This window comes from Lepus europaeus, chromosome 18 (genome assembly GCF_033115175.1).
Source record: "Lepus europaeus isolate LE1 chromosome 18, mLepTim1.pri, whole genome shotgun sequence".
NCBI lineage: Eukaryota > Metazoa > Chordata > Mammalia > Lagomorpha > Leporidae > Lepus > Lepus europaeus.
Genome location: NC_084844.1, coordinates 55,516,347 through 55,543,446, shown reverse-complemented (window position 1 = coordinate 55,543,446; position 27,100 = coordinate 55,516,347). Strand labels below are relative to the sequence as shown.

The following is a 27,100-nucleotide window of genomic DNA, read 5'->3' as shown; positions in this document are numbered from 1 at the left end:
AAAAAAAATCAGAGTTACTTTCTGCTTAATTCTCTAAATATTCTCTAATATTCTGCAGAAGATAATTCAGGTTCCTCCTGCCACAAGGTGAATCACTATTGCTCCACTGAAATCAGCGGGATATAAACCACCTCTTGAAGTCTGAGGGAGAGAATTGGAAATTGGTTTCTGCTCCAATCTCCCTCCCCTGTGTGGTCCATTTGCCCAGTAATTTCCATTCAGCCTATGGCTGATGTCCTCCACTGATACACATGTTCCTTTTACCTTGAATCAATCTCTCTCTCTCTCTCTTTCTCTCTCTCCATCGAACATGCCTTTTCACATTTCCATCGCTAGGTTTCAGAAAATTTTGGGTGAAATAACTGATCTGGCCATTAACAACCTCAGACAATTAAACTTCATCCTTGGTATTAATTAAACCTTGCACAATCCTTAAAACAGGTTTCTCTGCCTATTCTGCTGTATCCTGGAGCTAATGCAACACAGAGAGAGGGACAATGTGAGATCTGGAGCCAGAACATGTAGTTTAGGGGCTCGTGCTGCGGCATAGCAGGTTCGCCTCCACCTGCAACACTAGCATCTCATACTGGGCCAGTTTGTGTCCTGGCTGCTCTGTTTCCCATCCAGTTCCCTGCTAATGGTCTCGGAAAACAGTGGAACATGGCCCAAGTTCATGGGCCCCTGCACCCACATGGGAGACCTGGAAGAAGCTCCTGGCTTAGGCCTGGCCCAGCCCTGGCCATTACAGTCATTTGGGGAGTGAACCAGTGGTTGAAGATCTCTCTGTCTCTCCTCCTCTCTCTGTAACTCTGCCTTTAAAATAAAAAATAAATAAATCTTTAAGGGGTCGGCCCTGTGGCGTGGCAGGTAAAGTCAACATCTACTGGGCTGGCATTCCATATGTAGAGCAGTCAGGACTTAAACTGGTGCCCATAAGGGATGCTGGTGCTGCAGGTGGAGGATTAACCTAGTGCGCCACAGCACCGGCCCCGAGATGTTTTCAATTCCTTTAAATATCACACAGGGACAGGACACTTTATCATACTGAGAAGTTCTTTTCTGCTAATTGCCCAAGATTGAAGTTCCAGATGTGGACATGATACTTCTATTAATGCAGCTTAGCATCACAAAAATGGGTGTTCTAGCCCAGCACAGGATGCCCAGGAAATGGGTGAAGGTGGATTCTTGCACACTAGAGATGTTAGGTAGGAAGTCAGTTATGAGCTTATGTGTGTGTAACAGGCCTAAAGAGAAGACATCTATGTCCAGCACATGCATCTGCATCTCAAAGTCATCCCCATAATGTTTCATGGGCAGCCTGGCCCTCGCATCCTGCCCTGCACCCTTCTACCTGATAACCTGTCAGGTGGAGGTCCCCACCCCTTCTGCCTGACAATCTTCCACAATCTCCCAGGTGCAGCCTAGTATCTGCATCTCAAACACCCTGCTCCCTTCCTCTGGTCTGATAACATTTGCATCCATAAAGTCCTTTGTTTCAGACCTTCAAGAGAAGTTTTTCTATTTACATCCAAAAAGCCCTTTGTTCCAAGAGGAGCAGAGGTGGGGAAGCAAGACCCATCTCCTTAAAAACCCCCAGCCTCAACTGGACTGTGCGCTCAGCACTCTGCATCTTTGCTGAGCCGCCCGCCTGGCCTGGTCAGGTGTAATCTCTCCACTCAACATGTAACCTCCCTCCTTCCTCCTCCCCAGTCTCTCAGGCTCTGTCTGGAGAGGTGCCCATCCGTCCTTACAGATGTCCCTTCCTAATAAACCTTGCTATTTTACCTCCCACTACTCTCTGTCTCACGCCTGAATTCTTTCTTGCGCGAAGACAAGAACCCTGCAAGAACCCTGCAGTTTCTCCGGTAACAGAGAGATAGCTGTGGCTATCATGCCTGTAGGAAATGATGTAGAGCCATGGCTGCACGTGGCTTAGAGGGACGCCCACATTCTGTATCAAAGTACCTGGGTACCAGACCCGGCTCTGCTCAAAAAATCAAATGATGTGGAACTGAGCACGGGTGGAGGTAGTGAGACAATCGTTGAGAGACGATGTGGTAAAACCAAACGACTTGGCGAGTCAACTCGTTGGTTGGCAGAAGGAAGAAGGGGAAGCGAGGAGCCGAAGAAGAATGGGAGATGAGAGAGAAGGGGAAAAAGAGAGAGGAGACAGAGCTGGGAGGGAGCTTGGCTCCTCACCCAAGGCCCAGGAAGTGCAGAGCTGGTGAGCATTGAGGAGAAGCAAGACAGAGTAAGGCTGGGCACGTGTCCAGGGCAATTGTCACAAGTCCCAGAGAGGCGAGACCCCAGGGGAGGCCCCGGGAGGGTGCAGAACGGCCGTTTCGGCTGCGGGTGACCGGGCAACTGTGTGCAGCGCCCGCAGCGCCTGGCCTACTGCGTGGGACTGGGCAGGCGCGCAGCGTCTGCTGGATGACAAGCGAAGGCACGCCAAGAGCTTGAATGAAGGGAGGAAGGAACGAGAGTGGCGTGGCCGAAGGACCCGCCCCGCCTGTCGGTTGGAGGAGCTGGGACAACACAGCGGGGCGGGGCGGGGCGCGGCAGCCTCACAGCCAATCGGAGCCTCGGCTTCACTTCCTGCCCCGCCCCGACGCCGCGCGTCGCTTGCCGTCCGCCAGCGGCGCGCGCAGCCGCCCAGCTCCCGGAAGTGCGCCTGGAGCCGGCCCCGCGGGCTGAGGTGAGCGCGGGGGCTGGGCGGGTATGGTCGTCGGCCGTCCGGTTGTCGGATCTGACGCCGCCCGCGTCAGCGCCCTGCTCGGCGGGACCCCCGGAGTCAAGGCGGGATCAGCGGGCCTGCGCGCGCCCGTGTGCCTGGGGAGCGCGCGCGCGGCGAGATGCGGCGAGTGCGGGGGAGGGGCGCCCCAGGCTGCCCGTGGACTCTGGGAGTGGGGATGCGTGACCCCGAGCCCGACCTGCCTTCCCCTTGCCCTGGGACCCCCGGAACGCGCTGTCCTCCTCCAAGGACTGAAAATAGGCCTCGGGCAGGAAGCCCTGTCGCCCGAGTGCCGGATGGAGCGCGCCTCCGCCGCGGGCAGCTCTGCCAGGCGCTCCCCTCGGTGCTTGGGAGCGCTCCTGTCCAAGGCCCAGGCTTGAGAGCTTCCCGGGTTTGAATCCGGCCGCCCCTCGTGAGGCTCAGAGGTTGCCGATGGGTAAAGGCCAAGCTTGCAGGGTGCTGGAGGGTGAGAAGCAGCGGGAACAGAGGTTCCGGGCGAGCGGATGCTCACCCTGCAACAGTCACCGGGTCGTGGGTCATTGATACCGAGTAAATGTACCTGCGGAATGCGCATTTGCAAATGCATTCTCGTTTGTTACAGCTTTAACAAGCATGACAGGTAAGCTGTAGTATTAAAGCTTTAACAAGTATAGCAAGTATACATTTGTGGGGTGTGTGCGTGTATAATTAGTGGGAGTAGATTCTCATGAAGTCATTGGGGTATAAATCCATAAGCCTTCTATAAAGTAATTTAATTTTGAATAATGGAGACATTTTTCTTAACAGTATCCGAAAGTATACTAATTGCAAATATTGGATTTAAAGATTTATTTATTTATTTGAAAGGCAGAGTTACAGAGAGGCAGAAGCAGAGAGAGAGGGAGAGAGCTCTTCCAGCCTCTGGTTCACTTCCCAAATGACCACAGTGGCCAGAGCTGGGCCAATTCGAAGTCAGGAGCTCCTTCTGGGTCTCCCATGTGGGTGCAGGGGCCCAAGGACTTGGGCCATCTTCTACTGATTCCCCAGGCCACAGCAGAGAGCTGGATCAGAAGTGGAGCAGACAGGAATCGAACTGGCATCCAAATGGGATGCTGACGCTGCAGGCAGTGGCTTTACCCACTGTGCCACAGCACCAGCCCGGGATTTAAATATAAGACCTGCAGTTATCCCTACATGTGGTTTCTCCTGTTTATCTAAACTACTTTTTTTATTCAGGAACCACATAAAGTTGAACAAGTTTACAGATGAGTTCTTGCTCTCTGAAATTTTTCTTGTTAGTGAAGGAGTTTTGTACACACATCCACTTTTAAACAGATACTTGTTTGAAGCTGTAGATCTCCTTGTAAGTTATGTTTTAGATGCTTGTTACAGTGTGATATGCTGAGTTTTCATTGTCATTATCATTCAGTATAAAAATATATTTGTGGGTTATTTAACGAATTGGAATTTTGCTAAATAACTTATGGATTAATTTTTTAATGTTTTTTTTTTTTTTTAAAGTTTATTGGAAAGGCAGAGAGAAAGTGAGTGAGAGTATGTGTGAGCTTGAGAGTGCTAGCTAGCTCGCTCTCATCTGCTGGTTCACTCCCCACAGCTGGGAGCTGGGAACTCAATCCAACTCTCAGGGACCCTGCTACTTGAGCCATCACCTGTTGCCTCTTGCTGTACACATAGCAGGAAGCTGAAATTGGGAGCAGAACCAGGACCCAAACCCACACATGTGAGATGTGGGGATCTTAACCGCTGTATCAAATGCCCAGCCCTGTTGCTTTCTTTTTATTTTTTTTTTTCCTTTTTTTAAAGATTTATTTATTTACTTGAAAGTCAGAGTTACACAGAGAGAGAAGGAGAGGCAGAGAGAGAGAGAGAGAGGTCTTCCATCTGCTGGTTCACTCCCCAGTTGGCTGCAACGGCCAGAGCTGTGTGAATCTGAAGCCAGGAGCCAGGAGCTTCTTCTGGGTCTCCCACTTGGGTGCAGGGGCCCAAGGACTTGGACCATCTTTTACTGCTTTCCCAGGCCATAGCAGAGAGCTGGATCAGAAATGGAGCAGCCAGGACTCGAACCAGCACCCATATGGGATGCTGGCACTGCAGGTGGCGGCCTTACCTGCTATGCCACAGGCCTGACAATCTCTGCCTTGCAATTATAATATTGAGTGTGTTTATATTTAATGTAGTTATGATGGATAGGTTTTAGTTTACCATCTTGCCTTGCTTTCCATTGGACTTTTCTGGTTTTCCTTTCTCTCTTTCTCATTTCCTATCATGTTTTGGATTACTACTTGTTTTTTAATATTCATTTTATTTATTTATTTTTAGCTATACCTATACCTCTTTGTATAATTTTAGAGCTAGCAATGACAGCCTTAATTTACCAGAGTTTACTTTACCAAGGTCTGCTTTAGTGTTGAATCCCTTAATACCTCACAGTTCATCTTTCTCATTCTCCACATCTCACTTAGCACCTTCACACTCCCCATTCCCACCTGACACTCCCCCATGGCCTGCTTCCCCCTTATATTTTTGCTTTTAACACTGAGCTGCCTTTTAAGGAAATTATGAGACTAAAGAAAGCTTAGGGGGTGAATGTTTGGACTGGAAAACTCACATCCCATATCAGAGTGCCTGGATTCGAGTCCCGGCTCTGCTTCTGATTCTGGCTTCCTACTGATGCACCCAGGGCGCAGCAGGTGATGACTCAAGTACTTGGATCCCTGCCACCCCTGTGGCAGACTTGGGGTGTGTTCTGGGTTCCCAACTTGAGCCTGGCCCAGTTCTGGCTGTTGTAGGCATCTGGGTAGCAGAAGGAAGATATCTCTCTTTCTGTCTCTGTTACTCTGCTTTTCACAGAAAATGAAATAAATGTAATTTATTTTAAAAAAGGATAGTATTTTATATTTCTCCAGCATATAGTGACCATTTTTGGTGTTCTTCATTCCTTTCTGTAGATCTGAGTTTCCCATCAACCACAAGAATGTCCTTTTGCATTTCTTATAGTACATGTCTGTTGGTGACAGCTTCTCCTGATTTATCTGAAAACTATTTAAACTCATTTATGAAGATTTTTTTGCTGGATATAGAATTCTGACTGCAGTTGTTTTTCTAGACTATACCTTTGTTTCTTCTTACAGTTTCTATTCCTCTGTTGGGAGTCTCTCTTTTCCCACTAAAATTTGATTTTTCTTTAAGCATCTTGTGCTATGTTGGAGTTTGTTTCTCTTTATTGCTTTTTCTTTGACTTTAGGTCCCATTTTCCCATCCTTCTAGAATTTTGACTTGCATCCTTGGTGTTTTGGATACTGCTTTGCAGATGCTGAGGTTCCAATTATTTTCCTTTGAAGAGTGCTGATGCCTCTTCTAGCAGGCAGTTCAGTTACTTACTGCTGTTTGTTTTGTTTTCAAAGATGTGTTTGTTTATTTATTTGAAGGGCAGAGTTACAGAGAGATCTTCCATCCCCTGGTTCACTCTGCAAAGGGCTACAATGGCCAGGGCTGGTCCAGGTTGAAGCCAGGAGCCTGAAACTCCATCCAGAACTCCCACATGGGTGGCAGGGGCCCAGGCATTTGGGCCATCTTCCACTGCTTTTCTAGGCACATTAGCAGTGAGCTGGATCGAAAGTGGAGCAGCCAGGATTCAAATTGGCACCCTGATTTGGGATGCTGGTGATTGCAGGTGGTGGCTTAACCCACTCTGCCATCTCCGTGATCTCTCACCATTTGCTTTTTTTCTTTAATTTATTTTTAAAATTTTTTAAAAAAGATTTACTTACTTTATATGAAAGGCAGAGTTGCAGAGAGGCAGGGGTGGGTAGGTAGGTCTTCCATCCGCTGGTTCACTCCCCAGATAGCCACAGTGGCTGGAGCGTGCTGATCCGAAGCCAAGAGCTAGGAGCTTCTTCCGGGTCTCCCACACGGGTGTAGGGGCCCAAGGATTTGGGCCACCTTCGGCTTTCCCAGGCCATAGCATAAAGCTGGATGAGAAGTGGCACAGCCAGGTCTCAAACCAGTGCCCATATGGGATGCTGGTACTGCAGGCGGCAGCCCCCGGAACGATTGCTTTTAACTTGTGTAAGCTCAGTTGTATGCTTTGGTAAAGCAGGTATTTAGAAAAGTAAAAGATATTGGGGTCAGCACTGTGGCGTAGCGGGTTAAAGCCCTGGCCTGAAGCACCAGCACCCTTACGGGCGCTGGTTCTAGTCCCAGCTGCTCCTCTTCCAGTCCAGCTCTCCGCTATGGCATGGAAAAGCAGTGGAAGATGGCCCAAGATCTTGGGCCCCTGCACCCACGTGGGAGACCTAGAAGAAGCTCCTGGCTCCTGGCTTCAGATCGGCGCAGCTCCGGCCGTTGTGGCCATCTGGGGAGTGAACCAGCGGATGGAAGACCTCTCTCTTTGTCTCTACCGCTCTCTGTAACTCTTTCAAATAAATAAAATAAATTTTTTTTTTTTTTAAGTAAAAGATGTTTCCCAGTTCCTTCTTAGTTGATAAAACTAGACCAGTAGTCCGGGTATAGCCTGTGGATTGTTGGAGGCTTGGTTTAGGGTTTTGTAAGTGTTGGGGGTGGGAGTGGGTCAGAAGAGTCCGTGCTCTAGGGTGTGGTATTTACTGCTAAAGTAGAGCCTCTTTGGTATCTCAAGATGCTTTGGGCATTGAAGAGATCTGTCCAGTCTGGATGGTTAACAACTCCAACATCTCATACTGGTTGGCCTTCCGTATCTGTTTTGTTCTCAACCCTGTAGCAGATGCTCTTCATTAAACCTTGCACTTTTATCTTGCTTGTATGCAAGTCCAACTCCTTGACACGGAGTCTGGGAGGAAAGCCCATACAGATTTCTGTCCCCATCCCCATAGCGCCCCCCAGGCTTTCTTCATGTTTACAGCCACTTCAACAGCTCCAGATTCCCGTCTGTGCTTAGTGAGACTCTCGGGCCCTACTTGAGCTCCGCCTCTTGCCCTGTGGTTGGGAAATTGTCACCTAGCAGACAGCCATGGTGACTGTGAGGCTCGCCTCACATTTCTCTGCTCCCAGGAACTACAGTGTGCCTTTCCTGTTGTCTAGCTCTTGGAAATGTTTCCCCACAAAGTGCTTTCCTTCTCTAGTGTTGTAGATGTTTCTAGCAGGTGGTCTAATCTATATTACCGGTTACTCTGGTGTAGCCAGAATCAAATTCCTCAAATGCGTATTTTTGAGCACTTAAAGTGTGTCACTCTGGCATACCAAGTGCCATGTGAATATTTGAATGAGGTATGTAGGTTTCTTTTTAAATAATTATAAATTTAGTGAGGTGCACATAAGAAATGTGGTATCGCATCAGCCGCTTTTAGCTCACTTCTTTTGGACCATCGGAGGAAAAAACACATTTTTTTGGATGTAGGTGGAATTATTTGGGTGAAGTTGTAGGGATGAGGACAATGCTTATACCTCAAGAAAAGAGCCAGTTATTAAAAGCTAGAACATTGTTCTGGTCTGTGATTAAGCACACACCCAAACTGATTGCCGTGAGTGTTCAGAAGAAATGATGACTTCCAGCTCCTTTGTCACTTTTAAGAATTATCCCCAGTAACCTAATATCAGTTAACTAGAATTATGTATTGCATGATCCTTTACAGTGCCTTCATATGACTTTGCCATCTAATGTTTGTTTTTGCTCTATCATTTGATGTCTTTTAAATTTCTAAAATTCACTTAAAATAACTATTACTTGGTTTAAGACCACAGTAGTATTTTTAGGTAGTCAGTATTTGTTCTAACCCATCTTTAGGCTCAAGGTTGAAAGTCTCAGATATGATTCATTTTTTATAAATTTCCAAATAGAACTGTTTTTAACATGGCATCAAAACAGGTCACATGCAAATTTTGTTATACCCTTTGGAAAAAATTTATTCTCTGTAACCTCATATTTAATATGTTCATTTCAACATTAGTCTTTATTCTTAGGTCATGAATGTCTCTGTCCAGCTTTATTTCTTAATCTCCAGTTTTGAGAAGAACTCTTTTTCTGGAAACCGACTAGTGAAAATGCTTTCATAGGATGTATTTTGTTATTCTGGGTGGTCTGGATGTTTGCAGAGAGAAGGTTATAAAATAGATAGGGTCATGGTGGCTGTTTCGATACAGCATCAGTATTTGCTTTGTGGCTTCAGGTTTGCAAAGTTTCAAAATAGAATAATGTATCCATCTAGTAGCTTCCAAAGGAACATAGTCACCTTCAAGGACCCTCAAATTTGAAAACTTTCAAAGCAGAATAGTTTTTTGAGTAGTTTCATAAGAAACATAGTTGCCTTCAAGGCTTCTCAGATAAGACACCTACATTTTTTTCTTTCTGAAAATATGTCCCTGTCTATTTAGCACTCAATCTTATTCCTTCTTTAGCATCCCTGTGAAGACCTGGTTCTCCACAGAGACAGTTCTACCTTGGAAGCTCCTCACCTCAAAGGACCTGCAAAGCCAGACGATGCCCATTGACCTGGGGCAGGCCCTGGGCCTGCTGCCATCCTTGACAAAGGCTGAGAACTCCCCATTCTCTGGACCAGATGCTGCCCCTGAAGCTGAGCTCTCCAGCCCTGAGGCCGCACGCCAGCTCTTCAGGCAGTTTCGTTACCAGGTGATGTCTGGGCCCCACGAGACCCTGAGACAGCTTCGGAAGCTCTGTTTCCAATGGCTGCAACCGGAGGTTCACACCAAGGAGCAGATCCTAGAGATCCTCATGTTGGAGCAGTTTCTGACCATCCTGCCTGGGGAGATCCAGATGTGGGTGCGGAAGCAGTGTCCAGGCAGCGGAGAGGAGGCGGTGACGCTTGTGGAGAGCTTGAAGGGCGACCCCCAGAGACTTTGGCAGTGGGTAAGCAAGGGGCCTGATGACTGGGAGGGAAGCACAGGGCTCCTCTGGGATCCTATCAGATGTGTTGGCTTCTTTCCTGATACCACTTATGGCACCAAATGAATGGGCTTTTCTACACCAACAACCAGTTTTTTTCTGGTTCTCTGATGCCAGCTCTGTGTCCTACAAATCAGTTGTCTTTGATTATGACAGTATTTGGAGTTAGTATAAATCCCACAGGTTCACAGGAATGCCCCAAACTTCAGATGTCAGTTACAAGTCTCAGGGACCACTTATTACTTCTGAAAAACCATCTATAAACTTGGGGATTCCCACAGTTCCCTCTTCGTGTTATATCATTTGAATTCAGGAAAGCATTTTATTTACTGTTTTTCATTTATTTTAAAGGCTACAACCCACTAGCAATCAAATGGAAGATATACTACTCTTATGCATGGTGCTTTATTAGTATTTTTTGAGTTCACCAATCTGGAAACTCCCTGGAGCCTATTATTTAGAGATTTTTATGGAGGCCTCACTATTTCCGCAGTTGATCAAATCGTTTGCTATTGGTGGTTAAAGATCTGCAGTTCCGGCCGGCGCCGTGGCTTAACAGGCTAATCCTCCACCTTGTGGCGCCTGCACACTGGGTTCTAGTCTCGGTTGGGGCGCCGGATTCTATCCCGGTTGCCCCTCTTCCAGGCCAGCTCTCTGCTATGGCCCAGGAAGGCAGTGGAGGATGGCCCACGTCCTTGGGCCCTGCACCCGCGTGGGAGACCAGGAGAAGCACCTGGCTCCTGGCTTTGGATCAGCGCGATGAGCTGGCCGCAGCGGCCATTGGAGGGTGAACCAACGGCAAAAGGAAGACCTCTTTCTGTCTCTCTCTCTCACTGTCCACTCTGCCTGTCAAAAAAAAAAAAAAAATCTGCAGTCCCTCCAGCCTCCCTTGAATTTGGGAGATGGCATGGTTGGTTCCTCTAGCAACTAATCCCCTCCTCAAGTTATCTAGAGACCCTCTAGATAGATAGAGTTGCCAGATAGCAGAAACTCAGGTGTGATTGAAAAGGCCTCATTATGAATTACAAAAAAACCCTTCTTTTACTCCTATCACTCAGGAGATCACAAGTGTTTTAGGTGCTCTGTGCCAGGAATAGGGAACAAAATCCAAGCTTGCGTTTATTATTACACCACCTCTGCTTGTTCTTGTCTCTCCTATGATTCTAAGACTTTCTCTGATTCTCTGCACTTTTTAGTCATTGGGGGTTGAGGATACAATCTCCGATCCCATTCAATCCCTAGAGTAGAATGCTTAAGAAGTTCTTCAAAAGGTGCCTCATTTTCATTGATGGGGCCTGTCCAGTCAGCATCAGAGATGTATCTTGAAGATCCCCCGGGCCTGGTTCAGGCCCCAGGTTTGGGTGTCTTCCCTGATTCCTGCTGGACTAGAAATAAAAACTGGTGTTCTTTTTCTCTGCTCCATTGTCCCTAAAACCTATCTTGGGATCTGTTGTCGAAGGTTGAATTTGTATCTTTCAGAAATTCTGATTCTGGACCCTTCGGTAATTAGTATTATGTGGTCCCTAGATCAGCATTCAAGTTCTGGGGCAGGAAATCTTATCAGAGAAGATGGAATCTCCAAGCTGCCAAGCGGGGGACGTGGAGCCCCATCTGGAAGTGGGGCGTCAGGAGTTGGGCCTGCAGACGTCACCCTCAGGGCCTGGGGAGCTGCTGGGCCACGTCGTGAAGGAGGAAGCTGACGCGGAGCCAGCATTAGGTGAGGGGCAGTTGTTCATGGTGGCACGTGCTTCTGTCTTGGAGAAATTTCAGGGTTGTAGTTAGGAGGCCCAAGTGTAAGTTCAGATTGGGGTACCATGGGAAAGTGTGAAAATAGGACAGACCTACATGAACTATTCTGATTTGGGAGTCTTTATTTTAGACTAGAAGGTTGGAGGGAGTTGGACTTTGTTAGGGGGTAAACACAGTCCTGGAATTTGGATGGGAGAACGGGCATCCCAGTGATCCAGACAGATTGGTAGGTGAGCCTTTAGGGGGTGGTTAGGGGAGACATCGAGATTCTGAAAACTTCCTTTTCTCCCTGTAGCTCTGGCTGCTTCCCACCTTCCTGCTCTCCCTGAGGAGAGGCCCATCAGAGACCAGGATTTCGGAGCCTCACTTCTCCCAACAGCACCTCAGGTGAGCTGCATTCTCCTGCCTCTCTTACCCCTGACCCAGGCTTCAAGTGCCTGTTAGTCGTCAGCAGGACTTAACGGGGACAGACTCGCAAAAGTGGAGTAGCAAGGAGGGCCGTGTAGAATGAATGTCACCATTTCTGTCCAGTCAGATGTCTCCTAACTATTGTCACGGACAGTGAAATTGGGCCTCTGGAAAAAGGCACATGTTTTGCTGTAAAGAGGCAAATCTCCTCATCCAAATATGGTTGTCTCCTTTTATTATCTTTGAAGTATGTGAAGAAAAGATGATTTCATTTCCTTGTCTAGGCCACCCACAAAGGTGTCAGTTTGAGTGTGACAGGTTATAACTAATGTGAGACACGTGAATCTTTTCTTGCCCCCCAACTTTGTGGAAGTATAAAGGACAAACAGTTGCACATATTTAAAGTGTACAGTTTGATAAGTTTTGACACACATACACCTGATGATTTTGTAGCCATAATCAGGTTAATAAATATGTCCATTACGCTCAAAAGTTTCTGTTTTACAACTTTTGTAATCCCTTCCCCTGTCCCTCATCAGCCCCCTCATCTCTACCATCTGGAGGCAGCTACTGATCTCCTTTGGGTCATCAACTATTAACTGTGTTTTCTAGCACTTTATATTAAATGATATGCCAAATGTAATTTTATTTTTGTTGTTCTGTATATAATAATTTAAAGATTATTGGAGGGGGGAGAGATACAATGACCATCTCTGGTTCTTCCCCAAATGTCTACAATGGTCAAGGCTGGGCCAGGTCAAAACCAGGAGCCAGGAAGTCAATCCAGGTCTCTCACATGGATGGCGGGAACCCAGCTACTGAGCCGTCACCTGCTGCCTGCCAGGGTGCACATTAGCAGGAAGCTGGAATTGGGAGCAGAGCTGGGACTCACACCCAGTTGCTCCTCTATGGGACACAGGCATCTAAACCCATGTCTTATACACTAGGCCAAGTACTTATCCTACATCTCTAGAAGTTGGATTCATTTTATCTTTGATTATTGTATTCAGTGTTTTCACTCTTTTCTCCAGAATACAGTCGTACTGTATGTATTAATAGCCTCATCTGTGATTTTCACCTCCATCAGTTCTGGGTCAGTTTTGTTTGAATGATGTCTTCCTAATGACATGCATTTTCCTGCTTCTTTGTATGCCTGGTGATCTTTGGCTGTCACCCATGGTGAATTTTACCTTGATAGGGGCAGGATATTTTTGAATTTCTATAAATGTTTTTTTCTTAAGATTTATTTTATTTATTTGGAAGGCAGTTACAGAGATCGTCCATCTGCTAGTTCCCTCTCCAAATGGCCACAATGACTTGGACTGGGCCAGGCCGAAACCAGGAGCCAGGAGCTTCATCCAGGTCTCCCATATGAGTGCAGGGGCCCAAGGACTTGGGTCATCTTTTGCTGCTTTCCCAGGAAGATTAGCAGGCAGCTGGATCAGAAGTGGAGCAGCTGGAGTTTGAACTGACGACGCCCATATGGGATGTTGGCATTTCAGGTTGCAGCTTAATCCATTATGCTACAACACTGGTCCCTGTGAATGTTCTTGAGCCTTGTTGTGGAAGGTGGTTGCTATCTGGACACAATTTCTTTTACAGTAATCCCCTTTATCTATAGGGGATCCATTTTTGGTCCCCTAGTGAATTCTAGAAACCATAGAGGGCACTAAATTCTATGTGGGGTTTTTTTTTTTGCAGTTTATACATATATACCGATGCTGAGAATTTAATTTATAAATGAAGTGCAGCAAGAGATTAGTGGTAACTCATAAAATAGAAAAATTCTAACGATGTATTAGATAATAAAAGTTAGACAGATGTGGTTTCTGTCATCTCAGAATACCTCTCAGTGCCGTGCTTACCCTCCTTGTGATGCTGTGAGATGGTGCAACTTACATGATGAGATGACCTGAAATGACTAAGTGCTTACCACACACTGTGACCATACCTTACCAGTGAGGTGCGACAGGAAAACCAGTATGAAACTCTTTTTCCTTCACAATTTTACAGATAGATTTGACTTACAGTCTTTTTTCTCCTCTTACTAAATTGAGAACTTTCTGGTTTTCACTTCAAGGAAGCACTTTTGTGGTTTCTCTTACTACTCTTGCACATTGGGGCCATTATTAAGTACAGGAAAGCACTTGAACACAAGCACTGCACTACCAGCCCAGTGGCTTTGAATACCCAGTTACTAAATGACCAATGGGCGAGTCATGTATAAAGTGTGGATACACTGGACAAAGGATGATTCACTTCCCAGTTGTAAGGGCTCAAGGTTTCATTATGTTACTCAGAATTGTGTGCAGTTTAAAACTCATGAGTTATCTTTTTCTGGAATTTCAATATTTTCAGACCACAGCTGACTGCAGGTAACTGAAACTGTGGAACGTGAAGCTGCAGATAAGGGAGGACAACTGTATAGCACCAGACACCATTACTCTAGGGCTCATCTTCCCCACTACTGACGCAGTAGCCCTCTGAGTGTTCTGCCTGATGCCCCTTGGTGTACCAGGTTGACACACAGTCTGCCTGGTGGAAATCCGAACACTTTTCAGTTCTGCGTGAACTCAGGGTATTGTTCCCTAACTCCTCAGGGGGGTTCCTTCCTGGATCTGAGGGGCAGGCCTTTGCAGTCTCCAGAACTCTTCTTTGTGCAGCTCCCTTCTCTTTGGTTCTCTGTGCTGCTAACTCTAACTGTCTTGGCCTCCCCAGTCTCTGAGTTCCTGCTCAACTCAGGCCACCTGGCCCTACCTGGGCTGCCCCTTCCTATGCTGCACCTGGATCCACACACTGCCCGTCCAACTGTAGAACTCACTTCATTTGTTTTCCCACTTTTAGAGATCTCTGTTCTGCATAGTGTTCAATGTCTGAAAACAGTTGTTTCATGTATTTTGTTCTCTTTTTGTTTTTGGCAGGAAGATAAACTCACTTTCTGTTACTCCATTTTGGCTATAGATAGAAATCTTTGAGATCAGTTATACTGATGATATAGTTATTGACTGTATAAACTCAACTGAAATATCATTTAAATTTGAGGGAGCTTTTCTTGGGACTTGCCTGGTAAGCTACTGTTGAGTGATGGTGAAAATTGAGAAGGCATTCAGTGGTGGTAAATGCCATGTTCAGGCCATGTTTACCATCAGAGCTTCAGTTTTCCAGGCTAGAGATTTAGAAACTGGTATATCAGCGTCCCAGTTTACCCTGGAAGAAGGGGGATGGCAGTATGGCGGGGGGTAGGGTGGAGGATACACCTTTATAATGGATCAAGGGCTCCCTTCTTCCTGCTTTGAAGGCAACCAGAGAGTTGTTGATTGTGTAGAGAAAAAGAGTTGGGTATTTTGGAGGATTATTATTGCTTCTATAGTATGTAGAGTATATAATTTATTAATATATTTAGCCTAGTACAGTGGGCAGATATCAACCATTACCTGTTCTAGATAACATCAGAAGATTAAAAATGTTCAACAGCACCATTTGTTATTTATGATTTTACAGGTATAATGTATGTGTCTCTGTGTTTTTGTGTAATTTCCCACATTTAGCTGATAACTAATTAACAACCACTCAGCTCAAACACATAAAAGTTAATCCCACCCAGTCTCATTATTTCTCCCCCAAACTAACAGCAGTTATTTGCATCAGGAATACCTTGATATTCAGTGGACTTCCTTGAAAGTAAAGGAGGCCAGTGCCGTGGCTCAATAGGCTAATCCTCTGCCTGCGGCGCCAGCACCCTGGGTTCTAGTCCCGGTCGGGGCGCCAAATTCTGTCCCGGTTGCTCCTCTTCCAGTCCAGCTCTCTGCTGTGGCCTGGGAGTGCAGTGGAGGATGGCCCAAGTGTTTGGGCCCTGCACCCGCATGGAAGACCAGGAGAAGCACCTGGCTTCTGGCTTTGGATTGGCATGGTGTGCCGGCTGCAGTGCACTGCCAGAGCAGCCATTGGGGGGTGAACCAACGGCAAAGGAAGACCTTTCTCTCTGCCTCTCTCTCTCACTGTCTAATTCTGCCTGTCAAATAAATAAATGAATAAATAAAGTTTTAAAGAAAGTAAGGGAATTTTAAAATATAAGTAATAACTCCCTCTGATCTCTCCCTCTCTCCAAAAAAATTATTTATTTATTTTGAAAGAGTTACAGAGAAGCAGGGAGAGAGAGAGAGAACTTTCATCTGCTAGTTCACTCTGCAGATGGCCACAGCAGCTAGTACTGTGCCAGGCTGAAGCCAGGAGCCAAGAGCTTCATGTGGGGTCTCCCATGTGCCTGGCAAGGGCCTAAACACTTGGGCCATCTTCTGCTGCTTTTCCCAAGCCATTAGCAAGGAGCTGGATCAGAGGTGGAGCAACCAGGGCATGAACCAGTGCCCATAAGAGATACTGGTATCACTGGGGGTGGCTTTATCTGCTAGGCCACAAAACTGGCTCTACAAATCTCTTTCTTAAGAGACTCATGAATAATGTTAGTATAACAAAATGATACCATTATCACCACACCATACTTCATCATCAGAAACCGTGACCAAGTTTGGTATTCTCACCTAGCCTCACGTTCCTGTGTTCCCTAACTTAAAGGAAAGGAACACAGTACTAATAACTGAAAATTAGTTGTGGTACTGCCTCATAAATCCAGAAGATGGTGCTGTTTGCACATGAAATAGTTATTTTCCCATCACACCCCACGCTCTGCCTTTCTAGAATAGGAAGCGAGGTTTTTTTGGCCTCTTCTTACAAATAGGAAAAAAAAAAAAAAAAAGGCAAGCTGGCTGCCATTGATGTCTTGCCTCTTAAATAGGGTTTTTATTCGAACTGCTCCAGTTCTTGGCAGTTCCTTGAGTAAATTTGTGGCTTTAAGCTGGAGGTACCCTGTTCAGAGACTCCTAAAGCAGCTTTTCTGGTTTTGAATGAGCTGATTGTGACTCTTGGAGACCTTGGTGGCTGGATTCATTTTTGCCTTGTACTCTTCTTGGTAGCTGTTGTTCTGGTGCCCACAGAATAGGTCCTGTATCCAACAAAACCAGCACACAGTTGGATACTACTGAGTCTGGCGTTTGTTTCCTTTCCCTGCTGCCCGTGTTCTCTGTTCTGCCCGTGAAGACCAAGGGCGCCCATATTTAGCAGTGTTTGCTCGAGCTGGTTGTTTCCAGGAGGTTGTCAAGCTAACCTCATTCACAGAGGATTAGCAAAATAAGCTGCTAGCAACCCATACTTCAGCATTTTTAAATGAAAATCCATACTAAAATGTGGTTATACTTAATCGTTGAATATACAGTTAAGTATATTGAGTTCACCTTTTGACTTCGTGTCTTTTCCACCCTAAAAATTCAACTACTCCTTTCTTTTTTCCTTGCTTCATGCCTGCTAATTAAAGTTCTTTGTATGTCCTTTCTCCTGGAGCCAATTCCGCTTCTCTCTGATGCTCTATGGAGCAGACTTGACTTAGGACTCAGAATGCCTTCCCTGAGTGGTATACTGTGCGTGATGGGAAGGGACTTCATAATTCCCATGCTTGTTGGTGCTCGCCGGAAGCCCGGCTGTTCTTAACAGTGCATGGCCATCAACTTTGGGGTTCCTGAAGAAATCTGTTCATTCACTCTGGAAATGCCTGGAATGAGTCTTGGAGACTGCACATGACAGCTATAATTTATGTCATCTACTCAGGACTCATGTGCCAAGGGCTTTATTTCACTCTAACAACATACACTGAATGCTTCCTCTGTCTGGGACAACAGTCCTAAGAACTAAGAAAGTAAGTGGAGAGTGTGACAAAGTCCTCTCTCTTTTCATGGTGTTTATGTGCTAGTAGAGGCAACACTCAATCAGATATTTGTGTGTATATGTGGGAGATGTGCAGGTTTTTGTACATTAACACCCAAATATCTAATAACTGCAATGAATGCTATGAATGAAAAGAACAGCGTGCTATGATGACAGGTAAACCTTTCATTATTTCTCTCAAATCTCCTAGCAGTTTTTTTAATTCAGTGCTATTGGTCACACAGCTAGATAGTGGCAAGGCTAAACTTTCAGACACAGTATTTAGGACTCCAAAGAATGGGCAGATTACCTTGTGCTGTGTAATCTGAGTTTCTAACGGAGGGGTCATCTTCATGGTGGCACGATTGAAAGCTGAATCCACAAAAGTAGACCCTTTGTGTCAGATCTTCAGTTGGGATAACAGAATACCTGAGGCTGTGTAATCTACAAAGGAAGATTTGTTTTAGCTCGCAGGTCCAAGAGTGGGTGTCAGCAGCAACTTGGCTTCTTGTGAGGGCCATGAGCTGCTTGACTCGTTGTGGAGAAATGATGTAAGGAACTCACTGTTGTAGCACATTAATCCCTGCATGACGTGGAGCTCCCAGGCCCTCACTGCCTCCTAAAGGTCCCACCGTCTCTCAACTCTTACACTGGGGACCAAGGCTCAATTCAGCTTTGGTGGGGGCAAACCACATTCAAACCATACCATCCTAGCTAGATGATAGCATTCCCAATTTTGAGTTTCTAGTCCAAATTCCAGAAGAAAAGCAGCACTCTTTCTGGGGATAATGGAGGGGCACCTTGCTACACAGAACCTCTCAATTTCCTACCAGCCAATGAGAGAACTGATTCTGAGAACTAAGTGCAGAGCTGTCAGGAAACTGTTGTGTGCCTGCAACATCTGTGAAACCAGCAGTCTTAGTTTGAGGGTAAAGTTTACAATGCAGTTGACTACATTGTTGATTTTCTCAACATTTTCACTGATTTGTACTATGTTTCCAACATATTCCTTTAAAAAAAAAAGATTTATTTATTTATTTGAAAGAGTTTCACAGAGGAGAGGCAGAGAGAGAGAGAGAGATAGGTCAGTCTTCCATCCATTGGTTTACTCCCCAGTTGGCTGCAATGGCTGGAGCTGCACCAATCCAAAGCCAGGAGCCAGGAGCTTCTTCCAGGTCTCCCATGTGGGTGCAGGGGCCCAAGGACTTGGACCATCTTCCACTGCTTTCCCAGGCCATAGCAGAGAGCTGGACTGGAAGTGGAGCAGCTGGGACTTGAACTGGTGCCCATGTGGGATGCTGGTGCTTCCGGCCAGGGCGTTAACCCACTGCACCACAGTGCCGGCCCCAACATATTCCTTTTTAAATTCTTTCTTTTTTTCCTTGAATCTCCAAGTGTGTGATAGAGTTAGGGGAGGTGGCAGTGGGGGTGGGGAGGCAGTGTAGAAAAGGCTCCTGCTTTGTGTATGTTCTCTTGTTCTCTTCTCTTAAATACATGCAAGTGAAAAAAAATACAGAACTTAAAGCAAAAATATTTTCTAACCAGGGCAAGGAAAATTGACATGAAGACTGTCTTTTTGCCTTTGGCCTCCTTGTTTCTTGAATCACTCTTTTATGATTTCCTAAGTCTTCTGATGACCAAATTCTTGTGGCACGTGACTGTCATGTCATCTTTCCTGTAGGCAGGGAAGGCAGTTTCCCAATCCTTCACTGGAGTCATAGTATTATATTTTTTACAGGAGCAGTGGAGACATTTGGATTCCACTCAAAAGGAGCAATACTGGGACCTCATGCTGGAGACCTATGGGAAGATGGTCTCAGGAGGTGAGGGCACAGTTGGCCTGGTAGAAGGAGATGGAAAGACTGGTGAACTGTTGGGCATTTTCTGTGCACTCTCAAGGGATTTGCTCAACTTGCAGTCCTCTGGGGAGAAGAAAGCACTAGGGATGTTTCGGGAACTGGGGCAGTTTGGAGATAGAAGAGTTACAGTAAGAACTTCCTTGTACTGGAAGTATTTTGTGTGCCAGGAACCATGGTGGGTGTGATGCATGGTAATTCCCTTCCTCTATGAAATGGGTGCTGGTGTTACGGCGTTGTTGTTTTAAAGATGATGAAGTGAATGTCAGATCCAAATACTTGCTCACTGATACATAACCTGTTAAGTGCCAAGTCAAGATGGCAGTCAGTTGTGGCTGACTCTGAGTCCATGCTCTTTTCCATTAAATCACACTGCCTAAACCAACCATTGGTAGGGTTTCTATCATGTTCCTTGCACCAGCTTTCCAGATAGTGTGCAGGTCCTCTGAGGACCTATCCAGTCTCTCATTTTGTGGGCTTCACCACACGTGAGTCATCTTGTGAGTGCTGTGTCTTACAAGCCCCTTGCGCCACCACCATGCGGAGCCTTCATACGTGCTTTCATGCTTAGTGTGCTCCTTCCAAAGATGTAACTTGAGCTCCCAGTCTTGCCCATTCATCCAGGTCTGCATACTTCTTCCCGCAGCAGGCACTTCCAGTTCCAAACCTGACCTGACTAATTCAGCAGAGTACGGGGAAGAGCTAGCCGGACTGCACCTTCATGTTAATGAGAAGATCCCGAGACCTGCCTGCGTGGGTGAGTCCCTGGTCCAGGCCGTTTCTGAGCTGCTGTCCTTAAGTGGGTGGTGCTGGGGGAGGTGTTAGGACTTTGGTTTCTACTCAATTTGTTGTAACTAGCCGCAGTCTCATTGGTCCAGTTTGAATACTAAGGTTGGGTCTCCTTGTCTCTGGCTATAGGACTGTTGCCACGTGTACTTAACCATGAGGACCACACATTGGATTTCCTCTTTAGTTGTATCTGTCAAGATAGCTTTCCTTCGCTGAGAGAATTAGGATTTGTGCAGATTGAGACAATACAGATGTAGGCAGAATTTCACTTAAAAAAGAGTATATAGCAGCCACTTTTATCATTCCTAGAAGGACAGTTCTCAGTAACTAAACTTCCCTTACTATGGTTAGAGTGAACAGTTACTAACATATTCTCAGCGAAACACAGTAAAACAAACAGAAAAGACATGTTTTAGTTCATCTTTATGCACCTAACTGTTATTAAAAAGCAGCGTAACATATACATCATAAAAATCATATATTTTAAGACTGGAGAGGGAAAAATATGGACTTGTTCTATTGTAAAATGGCAATCACTCATTGCTTTCTACATGCTTTGTAAACGATTATAGTGTGTAAGATTTAGCTGTCAGACCTTCGCATACGTGTGCACATGCCCCACCCCCCCTTTACAGATACAATGAATCCCAGAACTTTGAGGAATGGGAGTTGTGTGATAAGCCATTCTTTCTTCCCAGTGGGATGTAATTAACTATTTTTCCTTTGCTGATAGACCATGCAGAGAACATGCAGCAACTGAGATGTACGATTTTAATTGTAAATAATATATTTATTGTTAGACTATTTCAGAAAGATGGCTTTGGAGCAGTATTTTTCAAACTGCAATTCATGACCAAGTAGTAAGATTTTTTTGGATAGATTTAATTTTTTAGAGCAGTTTTAAGTTCATAGCAAGATTGAGCAGAAGGTGCACATTTCCCATGTGTCTAATGCAGTAGGATTTTAGTTGTGATATATAGCTCAGTCTGTATTCCCACTCATTCTGGTTTTTGCTTGCTTTTCCCTGTTCTTTCATCTCACCTGCTTGGCATGGCCCCATTAGATCCTACCTTGAACCATACTGTGGCAAGTCTACAAAGCCAGCCTGCCTTGTTAGGCAAAAAATCCAGCTGCGGGTTCTTCGAGAAAGGGGCGTGTGGAAGGAGATTTGGGAAGGTGAATACGGTAGCAGTGTGCAGGAAGGGTAGGAAGGGAGCACTGGCAGGAGGGGAGCCTGCAGAAGTCGCAAAAGGCAGTTCTGAAAGGTACGGTAATTAGCCAGTCTTCTACATGTGCACTGAGAGCAAGGAAAGAAGTCACAGGAGAGAGTGTATGAGTATCTGTTGTTTGGTTTGACCACATGGAAGAACAGCTGGTGTTTAATGTAGGCCTGCAGGAGTAAGTCACAAAGTCACACGTTGATTCTTCTAACCAAAATCCCAAGGAATTAAAAACATTATTTAGAAAAATGATTCTTGGTAAGTTATCTGGAATAATACAATAGGCAAGAAGAGGAGAAAGAAAGTTTTGAAAGGAGATCTGTAAATATTAAGAATTTATTATGTTACAAAAGGCAGATCACTAAAGTAGTGTGGTATTGATATAAAAACTGATGCACGGATCAGGGGAACAGAAAAGGGAGCCTAGGTGGAAATGCTGGTCCATATAGGAATTGAACACGATGGAAAAGGAAGCAATATCAAAGCGCGTGGTCAGGGAAAAGTCTCTTTGGGAAGAGGAAATGGTTTAGATTTAATGTCTGTTATATACCAAAGTAATTGGGGATAGGTTGAAAAAGGATTTAATGTGAAAATAAAATAAACTTGAAAACAAAGTGTATGTTGTAATGATGTCTAGATATGGCAGAATTAGGAAGTACTGAAGCAATGAAAGAATCATTAAGAAGGAAATTAACAGATGAATGAATTTTAAAAAAGACACAAAAACTTTTCTATGTAAGATAACCCCAAACAAAATTATGTAACCAAATTGACAAAAAATATTTTTCATGAAGATGACATATAAATTATTTTTAATATAGAAGTAATTAAAGCAAGTTGGTAAGAAAAATTACTTTCCCAATAAAATAGTGATGGCAGTCTTGGAATGTGAAAAATACCTCCTAAATGTGTAAAAGAGTTCATCTTCTCATAACTAAGGAGTTAAAGTTTAAAATAATGAAAAACCATTTCTCATTAATGTAAATAGCACATACTTTAAAAATATTCAATACTTAAGTAAATATTGAATTTTGCCTCCCCCTCTGCCCAGTTTTTCCCACCAGAGGATGGCAGAGTCATTCTGGATATCAGGTTGCAAGTAGGTGTCAAGATCCTTAATATTCTATGCATGCCCACTGCCATAGATAGTAATTCCATCTTCAAGGAGCTCCGTTAAGGTATTGATCAGAAATGTTGGGGCCAGGCCTCTGGCCAAGTGATTTAGGAAACTGCTTAGGATATCCTGTATCAGCGTGCCTAGATTTAAGTCCTGGCCCTACTCATGATTCCAGCTCCCTGCTCACATGTACTCTGGGAGGCAGCAGGTGATGACTTAAGTATTTGGGTCCCTTCCATTCATGCGGGAGACCCAGATGGAGTTCCCAGCTCCTGGCTTCAGCCTGGCCTAGCCTTAGATGTTGTGGGCATCTGGGGAGTGAACCAGCAGATGGGAGATCTCTCTGTTTGAGTATGTGTGACTGTCTTTGTCTTTGCCTTTCAAATAAAATAAATAAATTTTTTAAAGATTTTATTTATTTATTTGAGAGGTAGAGTTAGACAATGAGAGGGAGAAAGAGAAAGGTCTTCCTCTCGTTGGTTCACTCCCCAGATGGCCGCAACAGCCAGAGCTACGCTGATCCGAAGCCAGGAGCCAGGAGCTTTTTCCTGGTCTCCCATGTGGGTGCAGGGGCCCAAGCACTTGGGCCATCTTCTACTACTTTCCTAGGCCACAGCAGAGAGCTGGATTGGAAGTAGAGTAGCCGGGTCTCCAACCAGTGCCCTTATGGGATGCCAGCACTGCAGGCAACGGCTTTACTCGCTACACCACAGCACTGGCTCATGAAAATTCTTAAATAAATTGTATTTATGATGACATCTCTGTGATGGGTCATTACTTAATTTTTTTTTTTTTTAAGATTTTATTTATTTGAAAGGCAGAGTTACAGAGAGAGGGGGAGAGACAGAGAGAAAAGTCTTCCATCCACTGGTTCACTCCCCAAATGGCCACAACAGCCAGAGCTGAGCCAATCTGCAGCCAGCAGCCAGCCACCAGCAGCTTCTTCTGGGTCTCCCATGCTGGTGCAGGGGCCCAAGGACTTGGGCCATCTTCCACTGCCTTCCCAGGCCATAAGCAGAGAAATGGATTGGAAGAGAAACAGCTGGGATGCGAACTGTTGCCCATATGGGATGCTGGTGCTGCAGATGAAAGCTTAGCCCACTGCACCACAGCTGCCGGCCCATTACTTACCCCCCCCCCCTTTTTTTTTTTTTAAGATTTATTTTTTGTTTTGAAAGAGTTATGGAGAGGTAGAGACAGACAGAGAGAAAGGTCTTCTTTCCGTTGGTTCACTCCTTGAGTGGTCACAATGGCTGGTGCTGGGCCAATCCAAAGCCAGGAGCCAGGGGCTTCTTTCTGGTTTCCCGTATGTGTGCAGAAGCCCAAGGACTAGGGCTGTCCTCTGCCGCTTTCCCAGGGGCATTAACACAGAGCTGGATCAGAAGTAGAGCAGCCGGGACATGAACTGGTGCCCATATGGGATAGCAACACTGTAGGCTAGGGTTTTAACCCGCTGTGCCACAGCGCTGGTCCCATTGCTTAACTCTTTAAAACTATATTTGTAAAGGCTTTAAAGACAAGAGGCAGTGCTGTTGCTAATGCAGTGGGCTATGCTCCAAGGCTTTGAATTAAGAACTTCAGGTATAGTTTTCTAGCAGATACCTAAACCTCTGGCAGATAATTGGAAAGATATTAATATATGGAAGAAGGAAAATAGTTTTAGAGTTACAGGAATAAAGTAATCCATAAAAGTTAAAAATAAATCTTACCACCAAAATAAAAAACCTTTATTATGTGCATCATTAACTAGTTATAACCAAAAATCTAAGTTACGATGAGAAAAATGAAGTTTTAACTGCTTAAATGGGCTAATAAAAACACATGTAAGTGTTGGATGCAAGCATAGGCCAACAGATTCACTTTTTTTTTTTTTAAGATTTAGTTATTTATTTGAAAGGCAGAATTACAGAGAGGCAGAGAGAGAGAGCAGTCTTCCATCCACAGGTTCACTCCCCAAGTGGCCGCAAAGGCCGGAGCTGGGCTAATCAGAGCCAGGAGCCTCCCCTGGGTCTCCCACATGGGTGCAGGGGCCCAGGGACTTGGGCCATCTCCCATTGCCTTCCCAGGCCACGAGTGTAGGAGTCCTGGTGGTGCAGGCCGAACGAAGGCCTTCACTTGCTGATGCCCTCTTGGTTAGAAGAGTGAGTGTCTTTTGATGACCCTTTCTTTGACATGAGTTTGAAAACAGGGCAAAGCATTCATTGAGCTGTTTCAAATCTTTCTTCTTTCAACAGGTAGACAAGAGAATGACAAAGAGAACCTGAACCTGGAAAACCACAGGGACCAGGAGCCTCTGGCAGGCTCCTGCCAAGCCCCAGGAGAGGCTGCTCCTCAGGCTTCTCTGAGAGGCGTGTTCGGCGACGATGAGCCGGGACATTTCGGACAAAGAGAGACTCTCCCTGAGGCCCTGGAATGCCTGCAGGCTGAGGCGGCGGGAGGACAGCTCTCTTCTCAGGAAAGGAATTCTGGGAAACAGCTAGGCCAGCACTTGCCCCATCCTCCTCCCGAACTGTCCGCCATGTGGCTTGAGGAGAAGAGAGAGGCCTTTCCGAAAGCACAGCCAAGAGCTCCCATGGCCCAGAAACTCCCCACCTGCAGGGAGTGTGGGAAAACCTTCTACAGGAATTCTCAGCTGGTGTTTCACCAAAGGACTCACACCGGAGAGACATACTTTCAGTGCCCCATCTGCAAAAAGGCCTTTCTGCGGAGTTCCGACTTTGTGAAACATCAGAGGACCCACACGGGGGAGAAGCCCTGTAAATGCGATTACTGCGGGAAAGGCTTTAGTGACTTCTCAGGGCTGCGCCACCATGAAAAAATCCACACGGGAGAGAAACCCTATAAATGTCCCATCTGCGAGAAAAGTTTTATTCAGAGATCAAACTTTAATAGACATCAGAGGGTTCACACAGGAGAGAAACCTTATAAATGTTCCCACTGCGGGAAAAGTTTCAGCTGGAGCTCAAGCCTGGACAAACATCAAAGGTCCCACTTAGGAAAGAAGCCCTTGCAGTAGCTGAACTCTCCAAGCCATTTCTGGGTCTGTTCCATCGGGAAGAACTGCATCTCGGAGAGGGTGCTTCTCCTGTTCTCTCCTCCTGCATTGGAGGAGAGCGAGCCCAAATACGGTTTTGGACTTGGGAGCGGTACTGGCCTCTGGATTGGATTTCATGATGCTTCTGTATCAGGATGAAGAACAGTCTTCATGTTTCATCTGATCTCTTCCTTTGTCCCTCTTGGAAACTACGTCTTAATTGGAGATGAGTTTTAGAAGCGCTATCTGGGAATAGTTTAGAGTAGCTGCAGTCAGGGCTTATGGGAAGAGCCTGCGATCCGCCCTAGAATTGGGGCTCTAGAGCAGGTCTCCTGTTACAGAGTGGGAAGCACAGGGGGTCAGTGAGCTCATGTGTGTTCTTCGTCATACGGGTGAAAATTAACTTCCAAGTGTCCCTTGTTTGAAATAAACTGACTGGAATCATTCCCTATCTTATTTGTGTCTGGAATGTTCATGTATGTTGATTCATCCAAAGCACGCTTTTTTCCTAGAGGACTCTAAATGTTACTTCCAAGTTCAGCCCAGATAAACATGTGAAGTTTATAACATAGGGCCACTGTGGCGCGGTGGGTGGAGCCGTGGCTTTCAACATCCTACACCGGTGTGCTAGTTCAAGTCCCAGGTACTCCGCTTCCCATCCAGCTGCCTGCTGACGCACCCGGGGAAGCATTGGAAGATGGTTCAGTTATTTGGGCCCCTGCCTCCCACATGGGAGACCTGGATGGAGTTCTGGGTTCCTGGCTTCAGCCTGGGCCACTGAGGCCATCTGGGTAGTGAACCATGGCTTGGAAGATCTGTGTCTTCTTTTTCTGTCTCCTGTTTCCCTCTCTCCATCTCTCTGTGTTATTTTTCCTTTGAAATAAGTAAATTTTTTTTTTTTTAAAGTTATGCATCAGGACAGTAATACGAAAGTGCTAACCTAATGCCAGAGAGTGAGAGCGCGGCCAGTGCTGGGCATACTTTTATCTCAGGTTAAGTTTGATAGCCTCTTTGAGCTTAGTTCTCCCTTGATTGCATGCCTCAGGCTGTACCTCTTTTTCCTGGCATACCATTTGGGTGTCGTTTTTGCCGAAATGATCCTTATCTCATTTTTTTCAGGTGTTCGAGGAAGAAGTAAGTACTATTGGATGTAGTTTTTAATGCTGTCCAAAAGTTTACTAATACGTGTGTCTATTCTGTCCATTTGACTTTGTCTTCAAAAACTACTGCCTCAAAGTGTCCCGCTCTTGTGTATTTGGAACTTCTGCCTTCTACCATGTTGGTCTTGCTGGGTCTTAGTGCACTGTTCTGGGTGAGGGTCGGGCAGGATGGTGCTAATGGGAAGAGCAGAGCCTGGTTCTCTGAAGGCAGAGTAACCAACAGGCAGGGCAGTGTAAGACGTTGGCAAAGAGTGGGAAGTACATCTGCTGATGGGAGAGGAGGTACAAAACGCAAGTCGGAATTCCTGAATACCAGGAGAATTTTGTTAATTCCCTTAAACCATGGAGATGGGGAAATAAGGCTCTACTTAAAAGGACATAGGAACCATAGAGAAGAAAGCAGGA

The 27,100-nt window shown here is 45.6% G+C and overlaps 1 protein-coding gene across 3 annotated transcripts; it reads left to right on the top strand.

Moving 5' to 3' along the window:
- Positions 1-2,657: 2,657 nt before the first annotated feature.
- On the top strand, positions 2,658-25,991 carry ZNF18 (zinc finger protein 18). Of its 3 annotated transcripts, none has more exons than XM_062216786.1 (7): positions 2,658-2,695; positions 9,104-9,572; positions 11,136-11,325; positions 11,653-11,744; positions 19,258-19,342; positions 20,022-20,132; positions 24,736-25,991. In XM_062216786.1, the coding sequence occupies exons 2-7, from the start codon at positions 9,186-9,188 to the stop codon at positions 25,515-25,517; spliced, it is 1,647 nt and encodes a 548-aa protein (XP_062072770.1). In that variant the 5' UTR covers positions 2,658-2,695; positions 9,104-9,185; the 3' UTR covers positions 25,518-25,991. The 3 variants fall into 3 exon arrangements, with proteins under 3 accessions (XP_062072770.1, XP_062072769.1, XP_062072768.1); XM_062216785.1 differs by lacking the exon at positions 2,658-2,695 and adding an exon at positions 2,888-3,350 and having other exon boundaries at positions 20,025-20,132; XM_062216784.1 differs by lacking the exon at positions 2,658-2,695 and adding an exon at positions 2,888-3,350.
- The last annotated feature ends 1,109 nt before the right edge of the window (positions 25,992-27,100 follow it).

Bases quoted from the DNA above. Each gene is read 5' to 3' on its own strand.
- ZNF18 (XM_062216784.1), top strand. From the start codon at position 3,235: ATGCTCACCCTGCAACAGTCACCGGGTCGTGGGTCATTGATACCGAGT. The intron at 9,573-11,135 runs GTAAGCAAGGGG...TGTGGTCCCTAG, and splicing joins CCCAGAGACTTTGGCAGTGG to ATCAGCATTCAAGTTCTGGG. The intron at 19,343-20,021 runs GTGAGGGCACAG...TTCTTCCCGCAG, and splicing joins TGGGAAGATGGTCTCAGGAG to CAGGCACTTCCAGTTCCAAA.